Here is a 27,337-nt window from a genome sequence, read left to right as displayed (position 1 = left end):
GTGGTTGTCATTCTTTCCCTTTGCTGGGTAACTAATATATATTACGTCTTTCGAGTAATGCTCAAATGGAGCTCTTCCATGTGTATTTCAGGCCTTCTTTCTGTGCTGAAATTATAAAAGCAATGGGTTGTTTTTTGATCCTCTTCATTACAACCTTTTTCTCTGTTTTGCAGGTCCTGTGGAAAGATGAACGTCGTCAAAGAAAACAAAGACCTGGCCTGTTTCTACACCACCAAACACTCTTGGAGAGGAAAGTAAGTGCCACGACATGTTTGTTTTATCTCTGCTGATAGGATTTCAAGGCTGGCGGCATTATTCTAATCGTCTTTGTATCGGTCTTACAAGGAAAATTTGACTTAATCTTTCTCTTCATAACCCATTTTTAAAGACATTTTGGGAAAATCCTGACTCAGTGCTTCCATTGTGTTGACTTCCTTATCTCAGCCAGGCATAGCAGGTCTGCAGACCACTGTCAGCGGGCTCTGAGAGCAGTAGTGACGTGGGGTTTTGTGTAGCTGTCTTATGAAATTTAATTTCATTGTTATAAGAAACAGATACTGGCAGAACTTGTCTTAAGCTGGATGTCTCCCAGGTACTGATATTCATGTATTGTAAGAAACAAAAGCATGTAATAATGCTTTACCTAAGGGTACAGATATTTTCTTCTTCATGTCTCTTAATATATTCAAAAAAAGGAGCAGTAATTTCCTATTTAATGTGAGTCATACTCTAATAGATCAAACTGTTTGTAATACATACATTCTGAGCATGTTAAACAGCATTTGACAAGATAAATATTCCTACTTTGATGAAATTCACTATTACTGGGAATCTACGCCGACACTGTAGCGTCAGACGAACACGCGCGACACGTAAGCGTCATTGCAGCATCTGTTTTGCAATCTACACCGGCTGCGACTACAGCAAAGATGAGTCTCAAAGTTAGCCAATGGTAGTTGCGATTCTTGGCCATAAATAGGGGTGGCAGTGACGCCAAAAAGTCTGACAACTTTGCAACCGACGTGTAGACTTATTTCGTACACCCGGATGTTGAGGAAATGTGCATATTTATTGCTCTTTCTAATTAGTCTTGCCTGCTCATCTAGACTATCAATAATAGGAAAGTGAAATTGAAGTTGGCCAAAATGAAGAGATCACATCCTTTAACATGGATTCCTTGGTTGTGTTCATGTATTTATATAGCAGTCATTAGCTTTCTATGCTTCACTGACGCGCAGCAGCAGGGAACAATAACTAACGAATGGGGCAGCAGAAAAATTCCTCGTGTGTTACGCCCGCCTCCCGCACAGCATACGCGGCTGGTGGAGATTGCAGCACTGACAAACATTGGAGCGGTTCTGTCCCGGCACACGCGTGTCAAAAATACGTTGCCTGTGTAGATTGCCCGTTAAGATTACAGGGCAGATTTTTCCGTGTATGTTAATATAGAACAAATGAGGTTTTTGTTTCTGCCTTTTTTCTAAATATACTTTGAACAGGAAGGACGTGTTCGTGGTTAGTAATTAAGGTGAATTAGTACAGTACATTACAGGAGCATGAGGCAAACATACTATATTTATGATGTAAACATGTGTATAAATGGCCCATTATGAACGTGTAAATGCATTACACACATTAATGTATAGGGTGTTTATATATTTATATAACAGATAATGTAATGCACACTTACTGCACGCCAGCATAGGCCTTAAACGACATGAGGAATGTTGTAGATGCTTGGTGGCCCTCTAAGCTGAAATAGATGGACAGCTTCCAGTGTGAGTAGTGAGCCAGAGGGATCAGATTACCAATACCTGCTTTCTAAATGTCTTTGTCCCATTAAGGCTGGCTGCCATTGACTTAGGTAACTTAAGCTTGGCGGCAGAGCATTAGCCTTCATCAGAGCTTCATCCTGCTAATGCTTCCTGAAGTGTCCGGCAGAGGCGAGTGTTGATGTACGCGTGGGGGACATTGGAGATGGATGACCCTTTGCTGAATAATGATGCAGTTTAAACCTGTGTAAAAGGACAAACTGTATAGTACGACACATGTCAGCTGACCCCCCTCCTGGCCTTTCTTTAATGTGCCTGGATCAAATGGAAACTTAGATTTATGTAAAATTTAAATGGACTTGAACTGACTCTCCTGGAGGAAGAGAGAGAGACAGAGAGATGAGAGAACACAGGTCTACATGAGCAAGTGGGCAACCGGGAAATGAAAATTAAACTTTATTTGGTGGTTGTGAAATGTAATTCCGTGGTTAATCAGTGAAGCGTTGCGGGTATACGTGTACGGATGCTGGGAACCAGAGATTAACCTCTGAAAGCAGACTCTTATAGTTCAGCAGATCTGCTTCATCAGCTGCTTGAAGAAGGGCAGAAGTCACATGAGTATGCGAACAGAAAGAGAAGGTGTTATGTCAGGATATCCTCTTTCACTTGTCTTCGTACAGACCTCAGATATTGTGGTCTAGTTTTGTTTCCGGTTTGCTTTTCACCCACCAATGTTTTCACCAACCTATGAGAAGACATACTTGCTGGCCAAAAGCAAACTGCCAAATAGTTTAATTAGCCAGGGCTTTAGCCAGGTAGCTACAGGATCAAACCAGACTTAAAGGGATTGTTCACCGATTTCCAACCTAATCTCTATCTATCTAAGTTGTATAGAACAAGAGATGCCTACAGGCGTTGCAGATGTTCTCTAGTTGGTGGCCTGCAAGAACTACAGGATATTCAAGCTTGGATTTGTAGTCTTTACCTTCTGTTGTTCTGCAGCTCAGCGAAGCAGAACTTAAGCTTCAACTGCTCGTGCACAATGCATCCTGGTACATGTAGGCCCTGCTGCCACTTCTCTGTGAGCAGGAGAACTCAGCCTTTTCAGTCAACATAGCACTGCCACTTACCTCGTAATTTATTGCTTTAATTGACTGCATTCACCAACATCTTTGGACATAAAATCTGGCAAGAATTTCCTTTTTAAACAGTGAATGTGCACAGATGAGTGGAGCACAGCCCTCTCTGTGAATACAGAACATGCACCCAAAAGTCTGCTTTAATTAGACTCCTCTGTGATTAGTGTGCCCTCTTGGCTGTGTATAAAAAGCACTTGTCTTGTGAAGTATGAGTATGTTAGGCTGTATTCAGCTTCACTTGATGTGCCATCTTGTCCAAGAACTATACAAACCCATGCAAATGACATTTCAGTCTTAAAGAGTGGCTATGAAAAGATTTGCATGATGAACAATCAGGCTTCAGCTCTGAGTTGTTGACACAAACGCTCAAACACATTTTTATCAAATCTTTGATGATTGGAATATATGGCAGGCCGGTCTGTGGAGAATATCAGTCATCTGCAGGGAGCCACAATGATGCTTTGATGATTTGTTGTTTCCCCTCTTGTCTGTCTGGTTTACTTTCCGAGTGTCATTCACAAAAGTGTCCCAGTGTTTCAGATTGTGACATAATCACATTTGTAAAAAAAAATCAATGCATGTCTGAGAGCCTGAAATGACAGTAGACTGTAGCTGCTGTGGGGTTGCTTTAGCGTTATAACTGCATTTGTCTCTCTCTGTGCGTGTGCTCATGATCATGTTCAATTCAAGTCCTGTGATACTGCTTATGGAGAACATTAGATCTGTCTGTGTGTGTTGTCCTAATGAGGGGCGTCTGCATGATTTTTTGAATGAAGCAGATTCACTTAGAGTTTTTGGTGTCATTTAAGGGGTTTGATTTCAAATGTCCTTTGAATCTTCTTTAAATGCATTCTTACTATAATGACGCCTATTTGACAGATGCACAAGCTATTCTTGTGATAATTACAACAAGGTTTTCAGTCTTTTCAATGGTTCCCATCATTGTACATTCAGCTCTCCTTTCATCCTTCTTTGCATCTCTGAAATCTACTGTTTGTCCAGTCTCGTGTTGGGGATTATGTCGTTTTTTTTCTAGCTTTTTATGCAGTCAGACAAATCTGTAGCTCAAGGAGAAAGGCGGTTAAGGGGGTTTAGTCAGATACAGGAAGTTGCTCAATGTGATACATTATGAAACGGTGGAAGTGGAAGGAAAAGCTCTGCAGACATGTCGTACAGTAACATTTAAAGAACAGCAACTTACTTATCCCGCACTATATCTGCAGTGCAAAATACCAGTAAAGCTTGTTTATAACATCCTCTTTTCTCCTCGTGTATTTTTCTTTTGGACAATGCTTCTCTTATGGACCTTTTAGTACAGACAACATCATCATTACATTGATTGATTTGCACTGATTTTTCTGCATGTTTTCTTCCCATCTTGACTGTTATTGTTTTCCCTCCATTCCAGAAAATATTCTAAGCAGACATGACGTTCACTATGTTGGCTTTGTCAGTAGTTTCAAGTGTCTGCTTAGTTCATTTTCCTATGGAAATCTGAACCACAGCAGCACAGGTTGTAAAATGGTCCGCAGTAATGTCAAGTAATGTGATTTGCAGTACATGGAGCATAGCTTGCAAAACACTGGTAAGATTATTTAAATTCCTGTGATTATAAAATATCATATTTTTTTAAACAAATTCACTTTAGTTTCTTCACATCCCACTTTCTTACCTACTTGTATTACCGTAAAATCTGTAATATAAGTCTCAGTTTGTTTTGGTCCTCATACCAGAGGGTAAAAAGGTTTTCTATAGGGGCTGTATCTTTTCAATGGATATTCTCATATTCTGCATGGGTTTCACATTTTGGGGTGTTTATTGTTCACAGTGAAAAAGTGAAAACTGCATAATGGCGTGTTTTTCCAGAATGACACGTTTAAAAAGGTCGCCTCTGAAACGGGCCGTTCAGAACAGCTGCAGGTTTCTACGTAGAACCTTGCTTTCTCTGAAATCGACCAATCGTCATTCACCGTCATTCACCTCAGGCTGCCTTGTTGCACTAGCTTGTAGTCAAGTCGTTGTCAAGATTTCAACTTACCATTCCGACACCTCCTGGCGGGCAATTCTAGCTCACACATATAAGGTAGAATAACCGACCCTAGAGCAGCTATGTTTTCTACAACTTTAGAGTAACTGCAGTGCGACCGCTCCCCCATGCAGGGCTACGCGGTCACTCCAAATACTGTCAGCCAATCGTGGCTAAGGTCTAACCCTTGAATGGCAAAGCTTGTTCGTCTCAGGAGGAAGGAGAGGCTCTGAAAAATAATCAAATTAAAATATGTATACAATTTTTCCCCTTTAATGAAAATGAGTTTACAAGTTATTTCAACACTATTTCAATTTATTTTTATTTGAAACAAATTCAAAACACACACAAATAACAGCCTACCATCTGTTTTCGCCATGTCCAGTTTGCAACCCTGCTAGCTACCGGTGCGTTAGCTGAGCTCAGCCTACGGTAACGTTGATTGTTGTGAGGGTGGCGGCTGCACTGGCGGTCACGATGCCGCATGTCTGTGACGAAGCTTTAGCTAGATTATAGCGCCATCGTCTAACACAGTGAAATACCTCTCTCTGCATTTTATACTGGTATATTGGTCGCACAGGTATAAAGGACGCAGCCCACTTTGTAGATGAAAAATAATGCATTAAAAGTGCTTAATTTGAGCTGGTTTTGGCTTCTACATCTTTAGAAAAAGCTCCACTTCCTCCTCTTCACTTATAACTGCATCACTTGGTCATGGAGTTGGCTAAATGGGGACTTCATGCATTTGTATTTATGCAGTAATTTGCACGCTTCAGTCTTTCTGGTTATGTTTAAGAGGAATGTTATTTCACGATCATCGTTATGCGTGCTCTCATGATGTTCAAAGATGAACCCTGCTCTGTGCAAGTCATTTTGATAATAGCTTGAACCATTAATGCCCATCAAGGGACTGGTCTGGTGGAAATTAGCCGTGACTATATACACACATTAAAAGTGCGTTGGATACAGCCTCTGCAACCATCAGTGTTTCTCTCTTGTCCCTTATGAATACACCACTAAACTAAAGTTAAACCATGTATGGCAAAGCAGGAACAGCTTATCGGATTCATAGCGATACAAATGCACAATAGCCAAGGAGGGTTGGATTTTGCCTTTGTACTAAGACAGAATAAAGAAATAAAAATCAGCCGACTGAGAATAAATAATTAACTAGGCTTGTGCTGACACCCGGGTTAGCCAGCCACTTAACACCAAGGTCGGGCAGCGTAGAGAGAAATAGCACCCTGGAGCAGCACAGAGTCGTGGTCTCAGACTTTGTGGCCCAACATGATGAAAGAAGAGAACAGTGGAAAGGAAACTCGGTGTGAGGAGAGCTGGTCAGAGGCTCTCTAAAAGGGGAGGTGCAAAAAAAGGACATGACATTTGTATACTTGTGAAAAAGGAAGGGAACTGACTGTGGGATGTGGTCAGACCGAATCCTCCTCTTCAGCCTCGCCTCAGGCCGCTGCATGTCCTGTCTGTTTATGTTAGTTGTTAGGTCCGTGCACAAGTATGAATGCATTATGTGAAAGTAAGCGCTCAATGTGACTTCCTTTTTATGTAGGACTAGCTGGGAACTTTACTAGATCTGTTAATGTCCAGGCCTAATGAGGACGTGCAAGATAGAAAGGAGCCAAGTCAGCATGTTCAGTGTGCAGGCTAGTATTGCTACGGAGGTGCTAAAAGAACATCCTGTACCTACATGAACATGCATATATACCTGATACAACTAAACCCCTTTCATAAAGCACGTCCTTACCCTCCCAGCTGTCACCTAAACCTCATCAAAACAATTTTTTTTACATCATCCAAACCTTAAAATGAGTCATTTTGAAGACAAAATTATATGAATTGGGCAACTGAAACTGTTGGCAAGCAATCTAACACACACACACACACACACACACACACACACACACACACACACATACACGCACACACACACACACATACACGCACACACACACGTACACACTCACTCTGTGTAACATGCAGAAAGGCTGGCAGAAACAGAATTTCACACTTCCTTCCTACGATGTGAGAAAGCCCCGCGCTCATAACCGCTCAGATGAATTAGTGGTAGTTGTTTCAGTGTAAAAGAGTGACTCACTTACAGAAAATGCTTCTGCCTTTTCTGGTCTAAATGTCTCAGAGACCTTTATGTGGTAATTGTATAGAAAGAGTCCCACATTTTAAAGCTGTAATGTTTGATTATAAGGCAACTATGAATTGAATATCTAGTAAATATTATGATGTTGATGATGTTGTCAACCTTTAAATTAATTGACAACTATTTTTCTTATTTAAAGTTTTTTTGGGGGGTGGCTTTTTGCCTTTATTTTGAAAGGACAGCTGAAGGGACACAGGAAGTGTGGGCAGTAGAGAGAAGGGGGTGACATGCACCAAATGATCAGCAGACCAGGAGTCGAGCCTGCGATGAGTGCGTCGAGGACTTTAGCCTGTGTACATGGGGCACTTGCTCTACCAACTGAGCTAAACGAGCGCCCCAATCGCTAACTATTTTGATAATCTATTAATTAATCATAGTCATATTTTTTTTTAAGAGTAAAGGTCAAAGTTCACTGACTTCAGCCTTACGTATGTGTAGTGTCTAAATTTTTACTTCCAGCATTTTCTTTGAATTATACAAAACAAGGTTTCCATTAGACTCTAAAATTACCCGTAGGTGTGAATGTGAGCATAAAAAGGTTGTCTGTCTCTGTGTGTCAGCCTGTGATTGACAGGCAATCAGTCCAGGGTGTACCCGGCCTCTCGCCCAATGACAGCTGGGATAGGCTCAAGCCACCCTGCGACCCTGAACAGAATAAGATCTATAGATTATGGATTGATGGAAGGTTTACATTAATCAGTCCACAACATAAACATAAAACGGAGCTTGGCTTTATGCGGAATAAACCAAGCCTCCACCCTGTGTTCGGTGTCTTAATTTACATCCCAATACATAACAGACTTTGTTTTTTATATTGTGTTTATTCTATCTTGGTATGAGACACTTTGTAACACATTTTGGCTCCAAAAATATGAATACTTTTTGTTTTTTTTATCATCAGTGACAGTAAACTGAAAATGTTTGGGTTGTGGACAAAACAAAGAAAATGTTTTTTCACTATTTTTTAACACTTTATTGACCAAAAAACGTATCAATTAATCAAGATAATACGCTATAGATTGTTTTAATCCAGCTAACTGTCTCGCTGTTGCATCTTTAATAATGGCAGTTAGTTATCTTTCCTCATCACCTCTCTCTTAGTACCTTATCTCATCCATTGCCTCATAAAATGTCTGGAGACTGACATAATAAACCTGCCTGTGGATGATATCATCAGCTCGCTGAGCTCCGGTGATGTCACCTGTCCTTGACTCATTGTTATATCACAAAGGGCCACAATGAGTTTGCAAATGGAGCTTTTTCTCTTACACCACCCTGCCCTCTATCAGACACAATGGAACTTTATTTATATGCTGAGATATATTGATAGATAACTCCACATTCAGCCTCTTTCTTACATTCACTGCTAACATAATGCGACTGACTGCTTCTGTGTGCAGGTTGTGATGTGTAGGCTGTGTTTCTGACTCATCCTCTCTCTGTGTTCTAGGTACAAGCGAGTCTTCTCAGTGGGGACGCATGGCATTACCACTTACAACCCTACCACGCTAGAAGTAACAAATCAGGTCAGTGTGTATGCAGCCTGTCATGGACGATCCTGAATGAAGGCGCTTCAGCTCGTCTGTGCTGTAGCTATCAGTGCCTCACAGGTGCTTGTGGGACGTGCTGCTCTCGGGCTCCGTGTCACACTTGTAAATCCATTTGAAACACATTGCTCTCTCGCTAAAAGCTGAAAGGCAGTGTTTTTTAACTACATGCGCTCAGCCGTAAAATAAGCTTTTAGTTCTGCAGTGAGGGGATATGCAGCAGCATGTCGTTACACTGATTAGAACATGAAACATGTCGTTAACAGTCCCCATAGGACATGAAACCTGACTCGTTAACCCCCTCAGTCAGGAACATGGATAAACAGGAAGTAGCATCAATGCTGTTCTAGAGGGAATAACTACATTTAACAGGATGAAAATACCATCACAACCCCTGTTTTGCATTTCCTAACAGTTTATAGACATTTAAGAAACGGTTAACTACACACTATAATGTAGAAGAACATAGCTATAGGGACGATTTAATGAAGCGATATCACATGAGAGTGTGATATTCCCTTTATCTAACAGTTATACAAACGGCAAATATTAGTAAAATAACTGATAATTTTTTGCTCCACCAACTTAACTGAAACTGGACTATTGTTGCCAAGCAACACAGACATTCTCCTGCACTCTGTGTCTACAGGTTACCACAGAGCAGCTGTTTTTATCACGTACATTTATCTGTTTGTTTTGATTTATCATCAACCAGTAAAATAAGAGTCTGCTGTGTGATTCAGAGGTACCACCTTGATTAATGTAGACGTACACAGTCTGCTTTGATGTTAGTTAACAATATTTAGAAGACCCGGCTGAGGCGGAGTGATGTTGTTCTCTATATCAGCACTCATGGAATGCCTCTTGTCCAATCAGATTACTTGGTCGGTTGTATAAGTGTTTTTAACGTATGGTATAGTTCCAAATTAATAACCTCTCTTAAGAAACTGTTTTTTTAAATAATTTATATCACTATCTCTATTTAAAGGAGTTACAGTTGGTAACAACTAAGAAAAACATTTATATTTGCTTTCAGTAAAACTACATAATATGTTGTAAACAATTTACTAAAAATAGATCTTGACTGATATCAGTATTTGAGAATGATTCAGGGCCGATTCTTTTAAATTTAATTCTTATTTAGTTTACGTCCAACAATACAGTGTATACATTTTCATACAATTTCTTTCTTTGTCTTTTTTTCAGGTGTCTTTAGCAATTTTCACACATTATTTACTCATCCACTCCAGTACAAGCATACATATCCATATACTTTCATATACGTACATATAGTCTGTGCAAAACACTAAAATATAATGAGAATTGTCCACCCTTAAGTATAATAGCATAGGTAAAAATACAGGTGTAAATGTGGGAAACAAACCTCATTGTATTAATAAATCTACAGAGCTTTTAAGGGGTAAATTCACTAATTACAGATATGGCAGCCGATATAAATCACCCCAAGCATTGTTTTCTGCATTATAGTTTTTGTTAAAGATATTTTTTTATATTGGGGCATATTGGAAAGCTTACACCAATACTGATATATCATGATGTGCCCATATCGGCCAGATGATATTTGCAGGCAGATATATTGGCTCGTCTCAAATTGAATGCTTATAAATACTTAATAGGTGGACTTAAAGTGCTACTGTAACATCTGGTACCGTGTTTAAAATGTTATGTGTGTCTCTAACAATGGTTTGTCTCTGTATTGTTGCTGTCTTTGTTGCCAGTGGCCTTATGGAGACATCTGTGGCATCGGCCCGGTTGGAAAAGGTCAGGGAACGGAGTTCAACCTCACATTCCGCAAAGGCACCGGCAAGAAGTCCGAAACGCTCAAGTTCTCGACGGAGCATCGGACAGAGCTGCTCACAGAAGCACTGGTGAGGGAAAAACACCCACAGCTGCAGCACTTCACAATGACTAAACAGCCTCAGACGTGGACTTTGATGTGGCTTATTCATGCTTTCTAGCTGTGTCATGGCTGTGCGTTTGGCTGTGTCGTCCTAAATAAAATATTTGCGGCAACAGCAAAGCCACGTTATGTACGACGCTCTGTTTGGGAATGCAGTGCTTGCAGATCACAGGCGTTTTGACTCACTGGAGGTGTTTATGACAAATGTGCATCAGCAGATCGTCTGTTGCTGTGAAGAAGTGAGCTTATTTTGCTGAGGTGTTTTACGACTGCGACAAGGAGGGATATTTCCCCAAAGGGCTAACTTACTGTATTTGTAATTTTGCAGGTATTACGCAGGCAGCTGTGAAAGTTTGCGCTGAAATGTAATAACTTTTTGTTTCTTTATTTTCTTCTTCACAGAGATTCAGAACAGAGTTCTCAGAGGGAAAGATAACTGGCAGGGTAAGTAGTGAAATCTATAAAGAACCCTTTGAGGCATGTCTTCCACTGTTGTGACGCCAAAATTAACATTGTTAAAAACTTGTGCGAAACAGCGCTACAACTGCTACAAGCACCACTGGAGTGACACACGGAAGCCCGTGAGTTTAGAGGTGACGCCGGGCGGCATCGATCAAATCGACCCACAAACCAACCGGGTGGTGTGCTCCTACGACTATCGCAACGTAGAGGGCTTCGTCGAGGTCTCTGACTACCAGGGAGGATTCTGCATCCTTTATGGGGGCTTCAGCAGGCTGGTATGCACTCATACAGTTTGTGTGTTTATTTGTATGCAATCAATCAAAGACTGGAGGGTGGCTGGTTCAAGTCCCGATACCGACCAAACAGGGAAATTGGGGCTGGTAGCTGGAGAGGTGCCGTGTCATTTCCTGTGCACTTGAGGCGCACCTTGAGCAAGGCACCGAATCCCTCAACTGCTCGGGGCACATGTCCATGTGCAGCCCCCTCTCTCTGACATCTCTCCATTAATGCATGTCCATAGAGTCCTGTTTGTGCATGTGTGTATTTCAGGTCTATGTTTGTGTAGCATGTTTGTAATATTAAAGTATATCTTCTTCTGTTCTTCAGTGTATTGTCTCTTAGCAAAAAGTCTCATTGCCTTTTTTCTCTCAGCATCTGTTTGCCTCGGAGAACCGCGATGACATCATCCGCAGCGCGATAGAGCACGCTGGGAACTTCATCGGTATCACGCTACGACTGAGGAAGGAGGCGCTGACCTTTGAGGATTTTGTGACTGACAGGTTGGGGAAGTACAGCTCGGACGAGAGCATCACTTCACTGGCTGAGTTTGTGGTGCAGAAGATCACCTCCCGGCACCCGGTTAGAGCGCTCTTTTTATCTTCTTAGTCCTGTGTGTTTCTAAAAGTTCAGGGATAAATTTCAGCAACTTAATCTGCTTGTTTGATATGAAACTCTATTTTTTCTAACTCTAAGACTTTTATTAAATGTTATGAATACAATGTCATGTAATTTGGTGGTTTCATTCGTAGTTTGAAAAGGTTAATATGCTGCGCCTTTTTCTAATTCCAAAAACAGTTTTTGCTTCCAACCTTCATTAGTTAAAATACTATAAAATTTATTTAATGACTTTTGTCAGTATTATGACTGTTTGTTCTGTCTTTTTCTAGGAGCCTGTTAAGCGTATACTTTGCCTCACAGAGACGTGTCTAGTGGAGAGAGATCCAGCTTCTTACAACATAGTCACCATCAAACCCTTCGGAGAGGTGAGCACAAGCCATAAAACATTGGATTTTTTTCTGTCGTGTTGTACTCCTGTGACGATAAATCTTGCGCTGTCTGTGTTTGTTTCATTATGTATGACCTGCGTGGCTGCGAGTTAACAGCTCAGATGAAAGCGCTTGTGTGATACGAGTAAAATCTCGCCCTTCCTCCCTGTGTTTTTCTCTCTCTTGTTCTCGGTCTCATCTCCACTCAGGTGTTTGCTCTCATCTGTGACGTAGACAACCCTCAGGTGTTTACTGTTGAATTCATCAGAGGTCAGATCAGGAAGTTTTCCTCCACAGAAAGGTACACAGATGTAATGCATACACCTTTATTCATGCGCATAGTGACGGTAAAGGCCGAGTTGGCTTTTTTTCTGTACTGTTTACCTTGTTTACTAAAAGAGAAGTGTGTTGTTTGCATCTGTCAGCTTTGATAGAGCATTTTTAATGCATTTAGCTGACACTGGTTGTAAATGTGTCTGCAGGGACTCTCTGTTGGCCAGCCTACTTGATGGAGTCCGTGCATCAGGGAACAGGGATGTATGTGTCAAGATGGCTCCCACGCAGAGAGGACAAAGATGGGGCCTACTGAGCATGCCTGTGGACGAGGAGGTGGAGAGTTTGCATCTCAAATTCCTGGCAGCGCCTCCGAGTGAGTCTGAGCCCTTCATTCAATTTATTTTGTATCATTGGATGGGGTTTAGATGTTTGGTTTTTATGTTTATGATTATATCCCCTTAATGAATAAATGTAAGGAGCAATTCATCCCTGGAAAAAGGCACTGTCAGTCAAAGCTGGTGTTCTCTGTAATCGATAGAAGCAATCATATTTGAAATTGGCGCCAAAGCTGTGGAGAAAGTTGTACAAACAGCTCGTGGTTTCGCCCATTCTACATTCCTACAACACCCAGCGTGCATCGCGCCCCTCCCTCTGAAAGGAACAGCCCATCGAGAGACGCTGGAGTGAAATACTATTGTTTCACTGCAGGCAATGGCTCAGAGCGGTACAGAACCAGAAATACGACGAGAATATACCGGTGGAGCGTATAAAACACTTCAGGTCTGCAGTCAACATTTCAACTGGCGGAGGTTTTCCAGGGCCCGTTGGAGAAGCGGATAGCTTCCTCCAAAAACACATAGCCAAATTGCATTTTTCCTACCATAATGGCATTAGCTCCCCGTGATAGCATGATAGGACTGAGGTTGAAAATCGGCAAACTGGCCCTTTAAGTAATTTATTTTTTTTAGCCATACTAGTATCATTATATCTCTGACTTCAGTGAGCTGTTATTGTTAATTAGCAAATAGTGGCATGCTAGCATGCTAACATGCTAAACTGATAAAGAAGGTTGACATAATATCTCCTGAACAGCAGCATGTTTGCATGGTAAAGATTGAATGTTGCTAGCATTGACATTACAGCATCATTGTCCCTAGCCTCAGTTTGTGCCTCTTAATGTGTGCATATATGTGTATGGAAAAATAAAATGTTAAAATAAAAGCATCAATATTTGGCAGTAAAACTGATGAAAATAGATATATGTATATTTTGCAGCTTGTTTGGAAAAGGAGGAACCAAAGAATACGTTTTTTTTAGTGTCAACAGTAAAAGGAGATTTAAATAACTGATTTAGATGGTTGAGAGTTATGTTTCATGACCTGGTTAACTGTTTTTTTTTCTTGTATCATTAAAAATATTGGCTGCTTGGCCTTGTGTCTTAATTAAAACGGTAGTGTATGAGGCACAGACTGGGGCTACGTTGTCCCAAAGAACAGTGCTGCAGAGCTTGTCGCCTCTGAGCCTCACTTGGAGGTGATATATTGTTTTGGTTAATCGTTCCATCCCTCCCTTCTTTGCTTAGATGGAAACTTTGCCGATGCAGTGTTCAGATTCAACGCCAACATATCCTACAGTGGAGTGCTGCATGCAGTAACCCAAGATGTGAGTGTGTTCACTTCCTGTGTGATTTATGTCTACCCATGTGCGCAAGTAGGATCCCCTCTTATTTCCTCGTCTTTATCTCTCTCTCTTTTCTCGTCAGGGTCTTTTCTCTGAGAACAAAGAGAAGCTCATCAACAACGCCATCCTGGCTCTCCTGTTCCAGGAGGCCGAGCTGCCAACTGTTAACGCCGAGCTGGAGAGCCACTTCCAGGCCATCCGCCGATTGGTGGCCTCTAAGGCCGGCTTCCAGGCTTTCACCCAGCTGCCTAAGTAAGAATGCATTTGTTATCTCGCTTAAACTTCCTGATTTTATTGGTTTAAAGTTTCTGTTGAGCTGCTGGTAACAGGCATGCTCTGTCATTCCAAGGTCTGGTCAAGGGTCTGGAGTCACAGATGCAACGTAAATATGAATCCATACATCTCAGTCTGCCCTTTTGCCCGTCTGTTTCTTATCCTTGTTGAGTATTTCTTAGCTGTCTGCCGGTCAGCCTTCTCCTCTTTTATCTCTACTCTGCTTTCATCTCAGGCTTTCAGACCGGCACAGAAGGGAGGTTATGTCACTCAGTCGAGCTGTCTGCCTCGATTTGCCTTGACCTCCCACACTCGCCATCTCATACTCTTATTTTTGTGCGTCCATCTCTCTACCACTCTCCGCATTGTCCATTTTATCCCTGAAATGTTTGTATATAACAATATATAAGAACCATATATTCTTTCAGGGTCACTGAGATGTATGAGAGGAACTGTATTTACTGTTTATTATTTGTTCCTGTGAAGCAAAAATGCCACGATTGGCTTTCCTGAAAGATTCATTGAGAGAGTAGCTTGGTGTTTCCCTCACACAACCAAAAGACACAGATGCCTATAAATAGTTTGTTTTTGCCTTGAGAACACCTCTTTGATATTGTTACACTCAGTAGTTCAGTGCAAGACGCTTTTCAACAAAAGAAACAACAAGCCACTTCTGAAGCAATGAATTCTTTGTGTATCCAACCCCAGACCTCTTTAGATAAAACCGTTTTTTCATGGTTTGTTTTCATTGAGTTTCTGCTGTCTGTGTTCCTCACCTCTTCTATTAGTGCTGATAAATCTGTGAATGTGTGTTTGTGTGTTCCAGGTTCAGGGAAAAGTTGGGAGTAAAGACGGTAAAAGCTTTAAAACGGAACAACAACGGTGTGACGCATGCTGCTGTGGACATGCTCTGTGCCCTTATGTGTGTAAGTGTCACCTAAACACCGAGACATCTACCAAATGCATAAATAACTATGAAACATTTTAATGCAGCGTTGACTTTTATCCGGCTGTTTGGCTGAGACCGTCTTTCTTTCATGTTTCTCTGCAGCCGATGCATGATGACTATGACCTGAGGCAGGAGCAGCTGAACAAGGCCTCCCTGCTGTCCTCCAAGAAGTTCCTGGAAAACCTCCTTGAAAAATTCATCACGAATGTGGTACACTTCTTCTTATTGTCAGTCACCTGGTTGCAAGCTGAACTAGAAAGTTTAGAAGTTTAAATTTACTGTTTTATAAACCATTAGTGAAGGAAAAATGGCGGGCGGGTTGGTGCAGCATCAGCATCAATGCGGGTGTTGTACTAGACCGTCGTGGTGAAGAGGGAGCTGAGCCTGAAGGCAAAGCTTTCGATTTACCAGTCGTTCTATGTTCCAACCCTCACCTATAGTCATGAGCTTTGGGCTCAGCCTTAGAGAGCTTGGACATCCGGAGGAGGCTCGGAGTAGAGCAGCTATTCCGAGCATTGAAAGGAGCATGATGAGGTGGTTCGGGCATCTGATTAGGATGCCTCATGGGCGCTTTCCCGTTGGAGGTTTTCCGGGCGCGTCCAACTGGGAGGAGACACCGGGGCAGACCCAGAGTAGAGGAGTTAGTTAGCTTAGCCTGCTGCCACCGCGACCCTGCAAAGAGGAAGAAAATGGATGGATGGATGCACATGTTTGTGAATTTTGGGTATCTAAAATCTTACCTCTGATTCGCTTTATTGTTTTGTGTTTTCCAGGACCATGGAACAGGAGCTCTGGTCATCAGCGCCTTACTGGACTTCTTAACGTTTGCCCTCTGCGCCCCCTACAGTGAAACCACAGAGGGGCAGCAGTTTGACATGCTGCTTGAGATGGTTGCCTCCAATGGACGCACCTTGTTCAAACTTTTCCAGGTATTTCACCTCTGTGAACGTACTGTTGAAAAGCTTAATTTATGTCACTAACACAACAGGTATAAATTCAGTTAATGCTTGTGTTATGAAGCGTGTTGTCCTTATCTCTAGCATCCCTCTATGGCGATAGTGAAGGGAGCAGGTCTGGTGATGAAGGCCATTATTGAGGTAAGTCTTTTTTGGGTCATTTCAGTGCGAATGATTTCATGATTGTCTTTAGTGTTCCTGCTTTATGATCATAACCAAACTGTGTTTTATAATTTAGGAGGGAGACAAAGAAATAGCCACTAAGATGCAGGAGCTGGCACTGAGTGAAGGAGCTCTTCCAAGACATCTGCACACTTCTCTGTTCACCATCAGCGCTGACCAGCGGATGCTTACCAACAGGTCCAACCTCATTAAATCCACATGCTCATATTTATTTAGTCAGTTGAATGTTGGTTCTAGCTGCATGGGAATTCTTTGTGTTCGGTTTTCTACTTCTTTAAAGCGCTTTAGATAATAGCAGAAAAAAAGATTTAGTTGCTGCCGTGGATGAAGAAGAAGATGCCGTCTCTCAATGTCACATTTTTCCCCACAGGCAGCTGAGTCGTCACCTTGTGGGCCTGTGGACGGCAGAAAACCCTGTCGCCATGAACCTCCTGAAGAGGATACTGGTACGGCTACAAAACAGCTCCTTTTAAACAAATATTTGATGCAAGTCCAATATTCTTGGCCAGAGTGCAATAATGGTGATACAAGCAAAGTACTCCTGGATGTGAGCCAATGCTTCTCTGGCAGCTGAGGCTCCCTGTTTAACCCTTTACCTGTTTCTCTCTTAGCCCACAGGCCTGCTGGCTTACCTGGACAGTCCTGACGCAGTCCCGGAGAAAGACGTGGACAGAATGCACATCCGTGACAACTTGAAAATTGCCACGGTAACCGGGCAACCACATCACATCTTGAGTTTTTTTGCAGCGCAGAATAAATAAGTATTTTACATCCTTAAATGTTTGTTTCTTACAGGACCAGCTGAATCGAAACAAGGTGCCCGAGTGGCAGCGGATCGCAGGCAAAGCAGCCAAAGAGGTGGAGAAGTTTGCCAAGGAGAAGACTGATCTGGTGCTGATGCACTGGAGAGATAAAATGGGGATAGCCCAGAAGGAGGTGAGGATTTATGTTCTTCTAGAATGGGAATGAGGGGCTGATATACCTTTTTACCTGTTAGACAAGCTGCTGCAACTGCTGCTGACTTTGTCTGCAAAGGCGTTGCTAACTGTTGCTCCCCCTGCTGATGCTGAACAGTACTGCAGAATACAGAGATGTACTCATTAACACTTTTCAGCTGCTGCTGCTGCTGTTTCTGCATGGAGAGCAGTGCCAGCTCTGCTGCTGCCTGACTTTATGAACCCTGTGCATCTCAAGTTACTAACACATTGTGTTTTTTTCTGTGGCTTGCATAATGCTGTTCAGACTGCTTGTGCAAATTTTTTTTCTTGTTAACAAACACTTTTTCTGTTGCCATGACAACAATTTTCTATTGCAGGTGTTTCTGAGTGTTTCCAAAGTGTTATTTTAGTTCTTGTTTGAACAGGATGACACAAAGGTCGATGTAAGGCGTTTCACATTGAACTTGTGTGGATCGTGGTGTCATCTAGTCTGCTTAAAGAGGGGGTATTATGCTGTTACACATTTTAAGACATATATATAATGTTACAATGTTGGATGTCCAGACTAAACGTGGGTGAAGTTTCAAATCTGTAGGTAAAAGTCTCAGTCTGCTGCGAACACTTGCTTTCAGACAGACTTCTCCAGATGCTTCACTTTGTGATGTCACAAAGTGGAGGAACTCTGCCTGAGAACCAGCAGAACTTCCTACCACTGTCACAGTTCAAGGACACGGCCACCCAGCAGCTCAGTCTTCCTCGGACATTTTTTGCTCTCCACCACTCTGCTCAGCGGCTCTGCTCATCAATTTGGTTAAGAAAGTGTTTCTTCGGCTGTGAAGGAAAGACATCAGTGTCATCAGGTGCGCCTCAAACACTGAGTTCTGCCTCTCAGCAGGCTGCAGAGAGCTGGCCAATCAGAAGAAAGCAGGCTTGTAGGGGCGGGGTTTCTTAAAGAGACAGAGCTGACTGTGTTGATTCAGGCAGAGGCTGTATGAGGGCCTGCACGGAGCACCAGTGTGAGAACTGTAAACTATGCTAAGCTACTCCATAGGTATCACAGAGCTTGAAAATAGCATAATACCCCCGCTTTAATGTAACTGTGGGCTAATGCTGCTCATTAATGTTTCCACAAAACTGAAATCAAGTCTAACCACAAAACTGTCCTCACCTGAATGTTGCCGGGCTTCCTTTTCTTCACTCTTTAAAATGGTTAAAAATGGCTGATCATATACATATTTTGATTTGCTTGCTTTCACTGAATATTCCCAAATCACTTTCACATTCTCCATTCATAGTTAGAAACAATTATGTAGGGAAACTATTAATCTAGTGCATAGTCTGATAATAATCTGGTTTTGAATGTCTAGCTCTTAGCATGATATACTCCAATGACCTTTTACCCTTTTGTTTCAATTCATCTGTTTGATCTGAGGAACAATAATCTCTCTGTGTTGTCTCTGCCCCACCCTCCCCTTGTCTTGTGTGGTTTCTATGCTGTCAAACAATGCAGCAGGACAGAAATAACCTGGTAAGTAGGATTAACCAATGGGATCCGTGCTGTGTTCTTTCAATGCTCTTTCACCTCGTCAAAATGTTTTTCCATCTGTGTGTGACAAATTGAGCGTGTTTTTCTTGATTCAGCCAGGCGATGACGTTCTGTCTAGAAGGGATTTCAACGTGTCTTTAAGCAGATGCAAGAGAACACATCTACAGTATTATGAAGACTCTAAAAGCATAGATTTGACAGTCCTCTTCTTGTCCTGTTATCAATAGAGGCATGTAATTTATATTGACCAATAATTCTTTGAGACATGGTTGTGCTTACTATAAGCAGAGGGAACTTTTCCAAGCAGCCATTTTTCATTATGGAGGACACTAGCCATTTTGCTTTATGTTCCCATAGAGAACAATCTTAACCTTGCAAGTTATAAGAAGTGTATAATTTAAAGTGATAATCTCGAAGATTTTCATTTAAATAAATGTCTGCTAAGTCACTATCTATCGCTGAATGAGGTAACACAATGGTGATTGAGCCTATGGCCCACTGATGAAAGCCTTTGCATTTGCAGTATTACAGACTGGGTGTGTGCGGCGACTTTAGTGGAAAAAATCACAAGCGGCGCCCAGTTAGTGACACGTTTTCCATCAGCCAGCAGTGGTTGGTCTGCCAGAGAGGGTAGGCGGAGCTAAGTGGCTGCTTTTCCGCTCTCGGTAATCTACTATGGCTGAATCAACAAAGAAAAGATTGATGACTACAGATACAACTTCAAAAATAAGTGAAAATCCAAAGAAAGAGAAACAAATTTGACGCTCAGATGAAGCAAACAGTCTAAAAAGGAAAGCGACCGTCAGCCAGGAAAACTGGAGCCAATTGTGGACGTCACACATGCAACGCTGTCTGGATATCTGGGAAGTGTGCTTCCGCAATTACCGTTTAAATCTTCGAGATTATCACTCTAAGGTTGTAAGCTTTTAGCAGCATCAGCAACCTGCAATCAGGGTGCTAATTTTTAAGGGGACAAAATGCTTCATGCGGCAGGTAAAGTGCACTCTCTGCAGAGTTGAGTCTCGCCCAGCAAGAATTACAGAAAGCAGCCAATTTACGGGATCCCATCTTGGTTTTTGTGTTTCATTCCGTTTATTTCTTTGTCGGTGCGATTGTTGATAACATTGTTTTTTGGGTTTTATTTGTGTCATCTTGCTTTCTCCATTCCCAAAAGCATCTCTTTATTCTTTCACATACTGGTTTTATTCATTTCATGTCTGGTGCTTTTTATTTTTTCTGTGTGAAAATGTTGCTCATGTCGTCACTGTTGTAACTTCACGACTCTCTTCACTGCCTTGAGCTGAAAAAGGACAAATGCTGTGAATAATGATCGACTGCCTTGAAGCAGTTTGTCAAAATGCTGTGGCTTTCATTTATTTTCAGAACCCAAACCAAAAGCCGGTCATCCTGAGGAAGAGACGGCAGAGAATAAAGATCGAAGTGAACTGGGAACTTTTCTACTACAGGTAGAAAATTTCATCTTTGTACTGTTTATGTGATAAATCCATTAGATTTTCTGTCTTTCTGCCTGCCATCCTAACCTGCTCTCTGTCTTAAGATTCCAGCTCGACCACGCACGGTCCAACCTCATCTGGAACCTGAAGACAAGGGAGGAGCTGCGGGACGCTCTGGAGGGGGAGATGCGTGCGTTCAGCGTCGACCGAGAGCTCGGCAGTGCCACCGTCATCTCCTGGAACCACCAGGAGTTTGAGGTTTGTGCTCAGTGGGCGTATGTGACACTCACTGCAGCCTTGATCTCATCTATAACTGCAAAAAAACCTGGAGTTTCAGACTAAATTTCTCTGTGTATGTTCCCATTTGCAGGTGAGATACGAGTGCCTTTCAGATGAGATAAAGATCGGGGATTATTACCTGCGTCTGCTGCTGGAGGAGGATGAAAACGAAGAATCAAATGCCATCAAGAGATCGTAAGACTCCCAATACAACAACCGACTGCTTAATGTTATAATTCTGTACTGACACCAAAAAGATGACTCATGCTCCGCCTCCTCTCTGCTCTCAGATACGAGTTCTTCAATGAACTCTACCATCGCTTTCTGCTGACACCCAAAGTTTCGATGAAGTGCCTGTGCCTGCAGGCGCTCGCTATAGTCTACGGGAAGTGCTACGAGGAGATTGGCCCCTTCACAGACACTAAATACATTGTGGGAATGCTTGACAGAGTGAGTAAAAACATACCCTGCCAAAACCTATATAGAGCATTTTTATGTCCTTTTAATTAATCCTGAAATCCTACACCCTCTTCTGTGGTTACAGTGTACAGACAAACTGGAAAGAGACAGACTCATCCTCTTCCTGAACAAGCTCATTCTGAACAAGGTAAGCTCTTAAAGCGACAGTGCATCTTTTTTTTTGCCTGCTCACTATAAACCCACATTCTATCTTTTTGTCTTGAGTAATAATTAATTTTGGTTCTGCAGAAAAACGTGAAGGAGGTGATGGACTCTAATGGAGTGCGTATACTTGTGGATCTGCTCACCATGGCCCATCTGCACACCAGCAGAGCGACAGTGCCCTTACAGGTGATTAAACACCGAGCTTTGTTGATGTAATGCATGATATTGGATGTTGTAATCCTGCGTGAGCCCCGGATAACATCGAATTTAATGTTGACCCGTGTGTGAAAATCTTAATTAATCAGTCTGGAGTGTCAAACAGAGGTCGTCTTAATTTCCACAGAGCAACGTGCTGGAGGCCTCGCCAGACATGAAGAGGGAGAGCGAGAAGGAGTGGTACTTTGGAAACGCAGACAAGGAGAGAAGAGGACCTTTCAGTTTTGAGGAGGTATGTGATCTTAAAATGTTACCTCAAATATTTTACTTTTATTTTTTATTTTTTTTATGACTGTTATTTGGAGTAAAATCTTCCTCACAGAATCCCCCAGACGACGTGTTTTAAGTAGGTTGGTGGAGGTTTCTCATGGCCTATTGGAGAAGCGGATAGCGTCCTCCGAAGGCACAGAGCCAAATTGCATGTGTTTCCTACCATAATGGCATTAGCTCCCCATAATAGCATGATAGGTCTTTGCATTCTCCCAGTTATTGCTTCATCTTGGTTGGTTATCTACTTATATTTCTATTTTTACTTCTGCTTCTCCAGATGCAGGAGTTCTGGAGCACCGGCGTCCTGACAGCAAAGACACGCTGCTGGGCTCAGGGGATGGACGGCTGGCGCCCCCTGCAGGCCATCCCGCAGCTGAAATGGTGCCTCCTGGCGTCTGGACAGGCAGTGATGAACGAGTCGGACCTGGCTACACTAATCCTTAACATGCTCATCACCATGTGCTCATACTACCCCAGCAGGTGGGTCGAGCAGAGAATACGTCAAGGAAACACCTCATTAATTCAATATTTTAAAAACATTGTAATAATTTATTTTTTCCTCAGGGACCAAGACAACTCCATTATCCGTCCTTTACCGAAGATCAAGAGGATGATCAGTGACAATGCTTGCCTTCCTCACATTGTCCAGGTAATTACATCCGAGTTATTTTGTTGTCATATGTAATTTAGTGTATTGCTGGAATGTCAAGTTAATGGTCATCCTTTGTTTTTCCTTCCTCCACTTCAGCTGCTGTTGACCTTTGACCCCATCCTGGTGGAAAAGGTAGCGAATGTTCTGTACCTGGTGATGCAAGACAACCCGAATCTGCAGCGCCTCTATTTAACCGGCGTCTTCTTCTTCATCATGATGTACACCGGCTCCAATGTGCTCCCCGTGGCAAGGTAACACCAGGCAACAGATGATTCATAAGCATCTTGTACCAACCTCCAAACATGCTAATGCTACCCCCCAGACACATAAAGGAATATTGTGAACATTGGCACATGTAACCTGCACTGTAGATATTGACCCCTTGAGATATTCCTTTGCTTTCTTTAGGTTCCTGAAGTACACACATCTGAAACAAGCCTTCAAATCAGAGGAGGTAAAAATGATTTATTTGTACCTCAGATATTTTATAAGGTTAAATTGTATCTAATGAATCCAACATCACATATATCTGTTTTACCTCCTCCTCAGTCTAAGGGTCAGGACATAGTGCAGCGCAGTGTTCTGGGTCCGGTGCTGCCTGAAGCTATGGTGTGTTATCTGGAGAACTACGAGGCTGAGCGCATCTCTGAGATCTTCCTCGGAGAATTTGACACACCTGAGGCCATCTGGAGCAGCGAGATGAGGTACTTATGTTTCAGCAACATGTCTTGTTTGTGTACTTTTAAAGGCAATGTAAGTTAAAGGGGAGGTATTGTGCTAATTTCAAGCTTCATATTTAATATTTCTGTGATAACTGTGGAGTAGCTTAGCATTATTTACAGTTTAAAAAAAAACTGTGCAGGCCCTCAAACAGCCTCTGCCTGAAACAACTCAGTCAGCTCTGTCCCTTTAAGAAACCCCGCCCCTACAAGCCTACTGTCTTCTGATTGGCCAGCTCTCTGACGCCTGCTGAGGCTGCACTTTGTGACGTCACAAAGTGCAGACTGAGCACATACTTTTACCTACAGATTTGAAACTTCCATCCAACATTGTAAATTATATATATGTCTTAAAATGTGAAACAGCATGATACCCCCTCTTTAAGCCAGTTAAAGTGGTTTATAGGTGTTTAATGAGGCTGTGTTTGAACCCTCTTTTTCAGGCGGATGATGATCGAGAAGATAGCTGCCCACGTCGCAGACTTCAGCCCCAGGCTGCAGAGCAACACGCGGGCCCTCTACCAGTACTGCCCCATCCCCGTGATCAGCTTCCCTCAGCTGGACTGCGAGCTCTTCTGCAACATCTACTACCTCAGACACCTTTGTGACACCATCCGCTTCCCCAACTGGCCAATTAGAGATGCTGTATGACTCTTTTTTTTATCCTTATATATCCAACCTTTTACTGTTTTATCAATGTCCAATTGCACTTTGTGAAATATGTTTCTTTTAACACTCTGATCCAATGTAATTTTCTGTACAGGTAAAGCTGCTTAAAGACACACTTGAAGCCTGGAAGAGGGAGGTGGAGAAAAAGCCTCCCTCTATGTCTGTAGATGATGCCTATGAAGTCCTCAACCTCCCCAAAGGACAGGGGCAGTGAGTGGCCTTTGATTTGCTATCACTTGTTACCTTTTATCTTGTAATAATCATCTTTATTTTTAAACATAAAATATAACTTATGTTTAATGCTGTTGAAATGTGGAGTTAGATTTTATGACTCAAGACATGTTGACGTTTTTGTATTCAGGCACGAGGAGAGTAAAATCAGGAAAGCTTACTTCAGACTGGCGCAGAAGTATCATCCTGACAAGAACCCCGAGGGCAGAGTGCGTATCACCATCATCGCTGACACGATATGCATGTGAGGGCTTACAAACTGTTGCTTCATACACTGATTTCATCTTAATGTACATCTTTCAGGACATGTTTGAGAAAGTGAACAAAGCCTACGAGTTCCTGTGTACAAAGTCTGCAAGAATCGTGGACGGCCCCGACCCAGAGAACATCATCCTCATCCTGAAAACTCAGAGCATCCTGTTCAACCGACACAAACAAGGTACTGAGACGGACCTACTTTCTTTTTGTTTTTCTTCCGATATATTTGGAAAGACACTCTTCTAACCGCCTCATTGTCTATTACCAGAACTGGAACCTTACAAATACGCCGGTTACCCTATGCTCATCAAAACAATCACCATGGAGACAGAGGATGAGTCGCTCTTCTCCAAGGTTTCCCCTCTCTTGCCGGCCGCCGTTGAGCTTGCCTTCCACACCGTCAACTGCTCGGCTCTTAATGCAGAGGAGCTGCGCCGCGACAACGGCATCGAGGTACATGCACATTCACAAATCTGAAAGATAACTAGACATCTACATGTGGATGTGGAGAAGTGTTATTGAATGATTATTAATTTGTTATATCTAACCAGGTGTTGTTGGAGGCTCTCTCTCGCTGTGTTGCCGTTTTAACTGCATCCAGCAAGCCTGATGACATGGCTGTACAGGTACAAAACATAGTCTTTACTCGCCTGTAGTAACATTTCTCTTTAGAGACGAGCACTGTGTTGATTGTAGTAACTTTATTAAACACTTTAATGTGTCACAGGTGTGCGGGCACGTCTGTAAGTGCTACAGTGTAGCAGCCCAGTTTGAGGAATGCAGGGAAAAGATCATCGAACTGCCCAACATCATCAGGGACCTCTGTCACATCTTGTTCTATGGAAAGGTGAGAACATGTTTGTCTGTAAAGTGAACTACTTTTCTTTTTTTCAACATCAATATGTCATTGTAAGCTTTTCTGTGAGACCTTCAACTGTTTAGAAAAGAAGCCAGGAGCACTTTCGAGTCTGCCGGTGCAAAACAAAGCATGTTTTTATCCTTTAAAGATCTCTTCTTTATAACCTTATTCTAATGAGAATGAAGATGCTGGAAGTGTTTTTTGTTTCGTTTTTTAATCTTCTTTCTTTAAGAAAGAGTTACAGTTTCTGTTTCTATTTCTTATTGTCTAGTTATATATTTACTTTGGACTCAAACCCGTCTTGCATTTGGAGAAAAGCTGATTAAAATGTAAAAGCTTTCTTGAGGCTACCACCAGTAATCTTGACAGTCATCTTGCTTGTTTTTAGTCACATCAACTGCTATGTCTGCAAGTACACAGGTATTTTTCAAAGACGTAGCCTTTTCTCTGTGTTTTGGCCTTTTGTCCACACACAAACACCGTTTTAGGTCACTGAAAACAGATCTTTTGTAAAACTCTGGCCAGGGTGAAGACTTTAAGAAACTCTGTTTCCACGGAGACGCATAGATGGGGCATTTTTGGAGTTATCTCCTTTTGTGAGGCGTCACAAATGAGGCGACAGTCCTTGCAAAATGACGGACGTGATAAAAACACTGATGCTTCTAACCTTGCTAGCAGGACTTTTTATATGTTTACACATATATGTACAGTTACTCGTCCAGTATATTGTGGAACAGAGGCGTCGGGATGCACTACTTCAGGCAACAGATTTTTTTCAGACTTTTGATTGGCTGCAATTTTCTTTTTGTTCTTTGCATGACGGGGGTTTTTATTGCCGCCTGTTAGTGGGACACTCTCATGACGTTTCTGTTGTGGTTTTTTTCGTTTGGACTAGGTTTTGTTTTATAACCGTGCTTGTGTGGACGGGGTTTTTTTGGGGGGGAAACAAAGGAGGAAAAATACCCGTGTTCATGTAGGCCTTAATTATAATGCTACATGTAGCCCCTTTTATGTTAGCTCTGTACTTTTACAGACAAGCATTAACAAAGATATGTCCTCTGCTTTGTTTCCTCTCAGGGTCTCCCAAAAACTGCTGCCCTGACAGTTCAGTGCGTGAGCTCGTTCGCGGTGGATTTCTTCCTACAGACCCATCTGTACCACGCCGGTGTTCTCTGGCACCTGCTGGTCTACCTCTTCAACTACGACTACACCCTGGAGGAGAGCGGCGTGCAGGCTAGCCAGGAGACAAACCAACAGCAGGTCGCAAACAGCCTGGCCAAGCTCAGCCTGGTTGCTCTGAGCCGCCTGGGAGGCTACGTCCAGACGCCACACACGCCTGACGAGGACAATCCAGTTTCAGAGACCAACGGCTTGGAGGGCACGCCTCCAGAGAACCCCACCATCCGCAAGAGCTTAGCGGCCATGCTGACACCGTACATCTCGAGGAAGCTGGGGACAGGATCTCCTCCTGAGGTATGCGGAAGAAGTGGGGAGGAAGGGTTGTGTTGTTGCTATACATCATAAAGCATAATCATACATAAACCCAATCACTAAGCTGAGTTCCACCTGCCCTGTTGTTCTTTCTAGGTCCTGAAGCTGCTGAATAGTAACTCAGAGAACCCGTACTTGATCTGGAACAACGGGACCCGAGCCGAGCTGCTGGAGTTCTTGGAGGTTCAGCAGGAGGGAAACATCAAAAGGGTAAGAAACCATGTATATACTTTTCTCTTTTCATAATAATAAAGATAATAACAAGTAACTCATGCATCCTCTCTTTGGTCTCTTTATAGGGAGAAAATGATAAAAGCTTTGGAGCAGAGTTTGTGTTCACTGATCACAGCAAAGAGCTGATAGTTGGGGAGATCTTTGTCCGAGTCTACAATGAACAACCTACTTTCCCTCTGGAGGTGAGTCGAAGGACAAGATATATTACAGTCTGCCTTTTTGCATCGTTTGCCCTTCGCCATCGGTCTTCTCCCTTCTCTCTTCTCCGTGGAGTAAAT

General features: G+C 42.4%; 1 protein-coding gene across 2 annotated transcripts in view; it reads left to right on the top strand.

The window, feature by feature from the left end:
• Positions 1–27,337, top strand: part of LOC138595817 (dnaJ homolog subfamily C member 13) — a 37,959-nt gene that overhangs the window by 4,330 nt on the left and 6,292 nt on the right. The window contains exons 2-44 of one of the 2 annotated variants that reach the window (XM_069667261.1): positions 174–254; positions 8,558–8,633; positions 10,394–10,543; positions 10,978–11,019; positions 11,112–11,312; positions 11,689–11,895; positions 12,204–12,299; positions 12,512–12,603; positions 12,785–12,951; positions 14,161–14,240; positions 14,341–14,510; positions 14,608–14,640; positions 15,358–15,457; positions 15,583–15,690; positions 16,254–16,409; positions 16,521–16,577; positions 16,675–16,796; positions 16,990–17,065; positions 17,231–17,326; positions 17,415–17,555; positions 19,068–19,085; positions 20,487–20,569; positions 20,662–20,815; positions 20,928–21,031; positions 21,127–21,286; positions 21,381–21,443; positions 21,545–21,646; positions 21,804–21,908; positions 22,224–22,426; positions 22,511–22,595; positions 22,695–22,849; positions 23,007–23,052; positions 23,148–23,302; positions 23,761–23,962; positions 24,081–24,196; positions 24,348–24,426; positions 24,521–24,656; positions 24,744–24,928; positions 25,027–25,101; positions 25,203–25,322; positions 26,412–26,807; positions 26,922–27,035; positions 27,125–27,241. In XM_069667261.1, coding sequence (XP_069523362.1) covers positions 187–254; positions 8,558–8,633; positions 10,394–10,543; positions 10,978–11,019; positions 11,112–11,312; positions 11,689–11,895; positions 12,204–12,299; positions 12,512–12,603; positions 12,785–12,951; positions 14,161–14,240; positions 14,341–14,510; positions 14,608–14,640; positions 15,358–15,457; positions 15,583–15,690; positions 16,254–16,409; positions 16,521–16,577; positions 16,675–16,796; positions 16,990–17,065; positions 17,231–17,326; positions 17,415–17,555; positions 19,068–19,085; positions 20,487–20,569; positions 20,662–20,815; positions 20,928–21,031; positions 21,127–21,286; positions 21,381–21,443; positions 21,545–21,646; positions 21,804–21,908; positions 22,224–22,426; positions 22,511–22,595; positions 22,695–22,849; positions 23,007–23,052; positions 23,148–23,302; positions 23,761–23,962; positions 24,081–24,196; positions 24,348–24,426; positions 24,521–24,656; positions 24,744–24,928; positions 25,027–25,101; positions 25,203–25,322; positions 26,412–26,807; positions 26,922–27,035; positions 27,125–27,241 — 5,211 coding nt within the window. In that variant the 5' untranslated portion in view covers positions 174–186. The remainder of the gene's footprint in view (positions 1–173; positions 255–8,557; positions 8,634–10,393; positions 10,544–10,977; positions 11,020–11,111; positions 11,313–11,688; positions 11,896–12,203; positions 12,300–12,511; positions 12,604–12,784; positions 12,952–14,160; positions 14,241–14,340; positions 14,511–14,607; positions 14,641–15,357; positions 15,458–15,582; positions 15,691–16,253; positions 16,410–16,520; positions 16,578–16,674; positions 16,797–16,989; positions 17,066–17,230; positions 17,327–17,414; positions 17,556–19,067; positions 19,086–20,486; positions 20,570–20,661; positions 20,816–20,927; positions 21,032–21,126; positions 21,287–21,380; positions 21,444–21,544; positions 21,647–21,803; positions 21,909–22,223; positions 22,427–22,510; positions 22,596–22,694; positions 22,850–23,006; positions 23,053–23,147; positions 23,303–23,760; positions 23,963–24,080; positions 24,197–24,347; positions 24,427–24,520; positions 24,657–24,743; positions 24,929–25,026; positions 25,102–25,202; positions 25,323–26,411; positions 26,808–26,921; positions 27,036–27,124; positions 27,242–27,337) is intronic. The other variant, XM_069667262.1, reaches the window with a different exon arrangement.

Source organism: Semicossyphus pulcher, unplaced genomic scaffold, assembly GCF_022749685.1.
Source record: "Semicossyphus pulcher isolate SPU_LCO1_2020_fin unplaced genomic scaffold, fSemPul1.0.p SCAF_18, whole genome shotgun sequence".
Lineage (NCBI taxonomy): Eukaryota > Metazoa > Chordata > Actinopteri > Labriformes > Labridae > Semicossyphus > Semicossyphus pulcher.
Note: the sequence above shows the minus strand (reverse complement) of the source record. Positions and strands in the feature narration are given on the sequence as shown.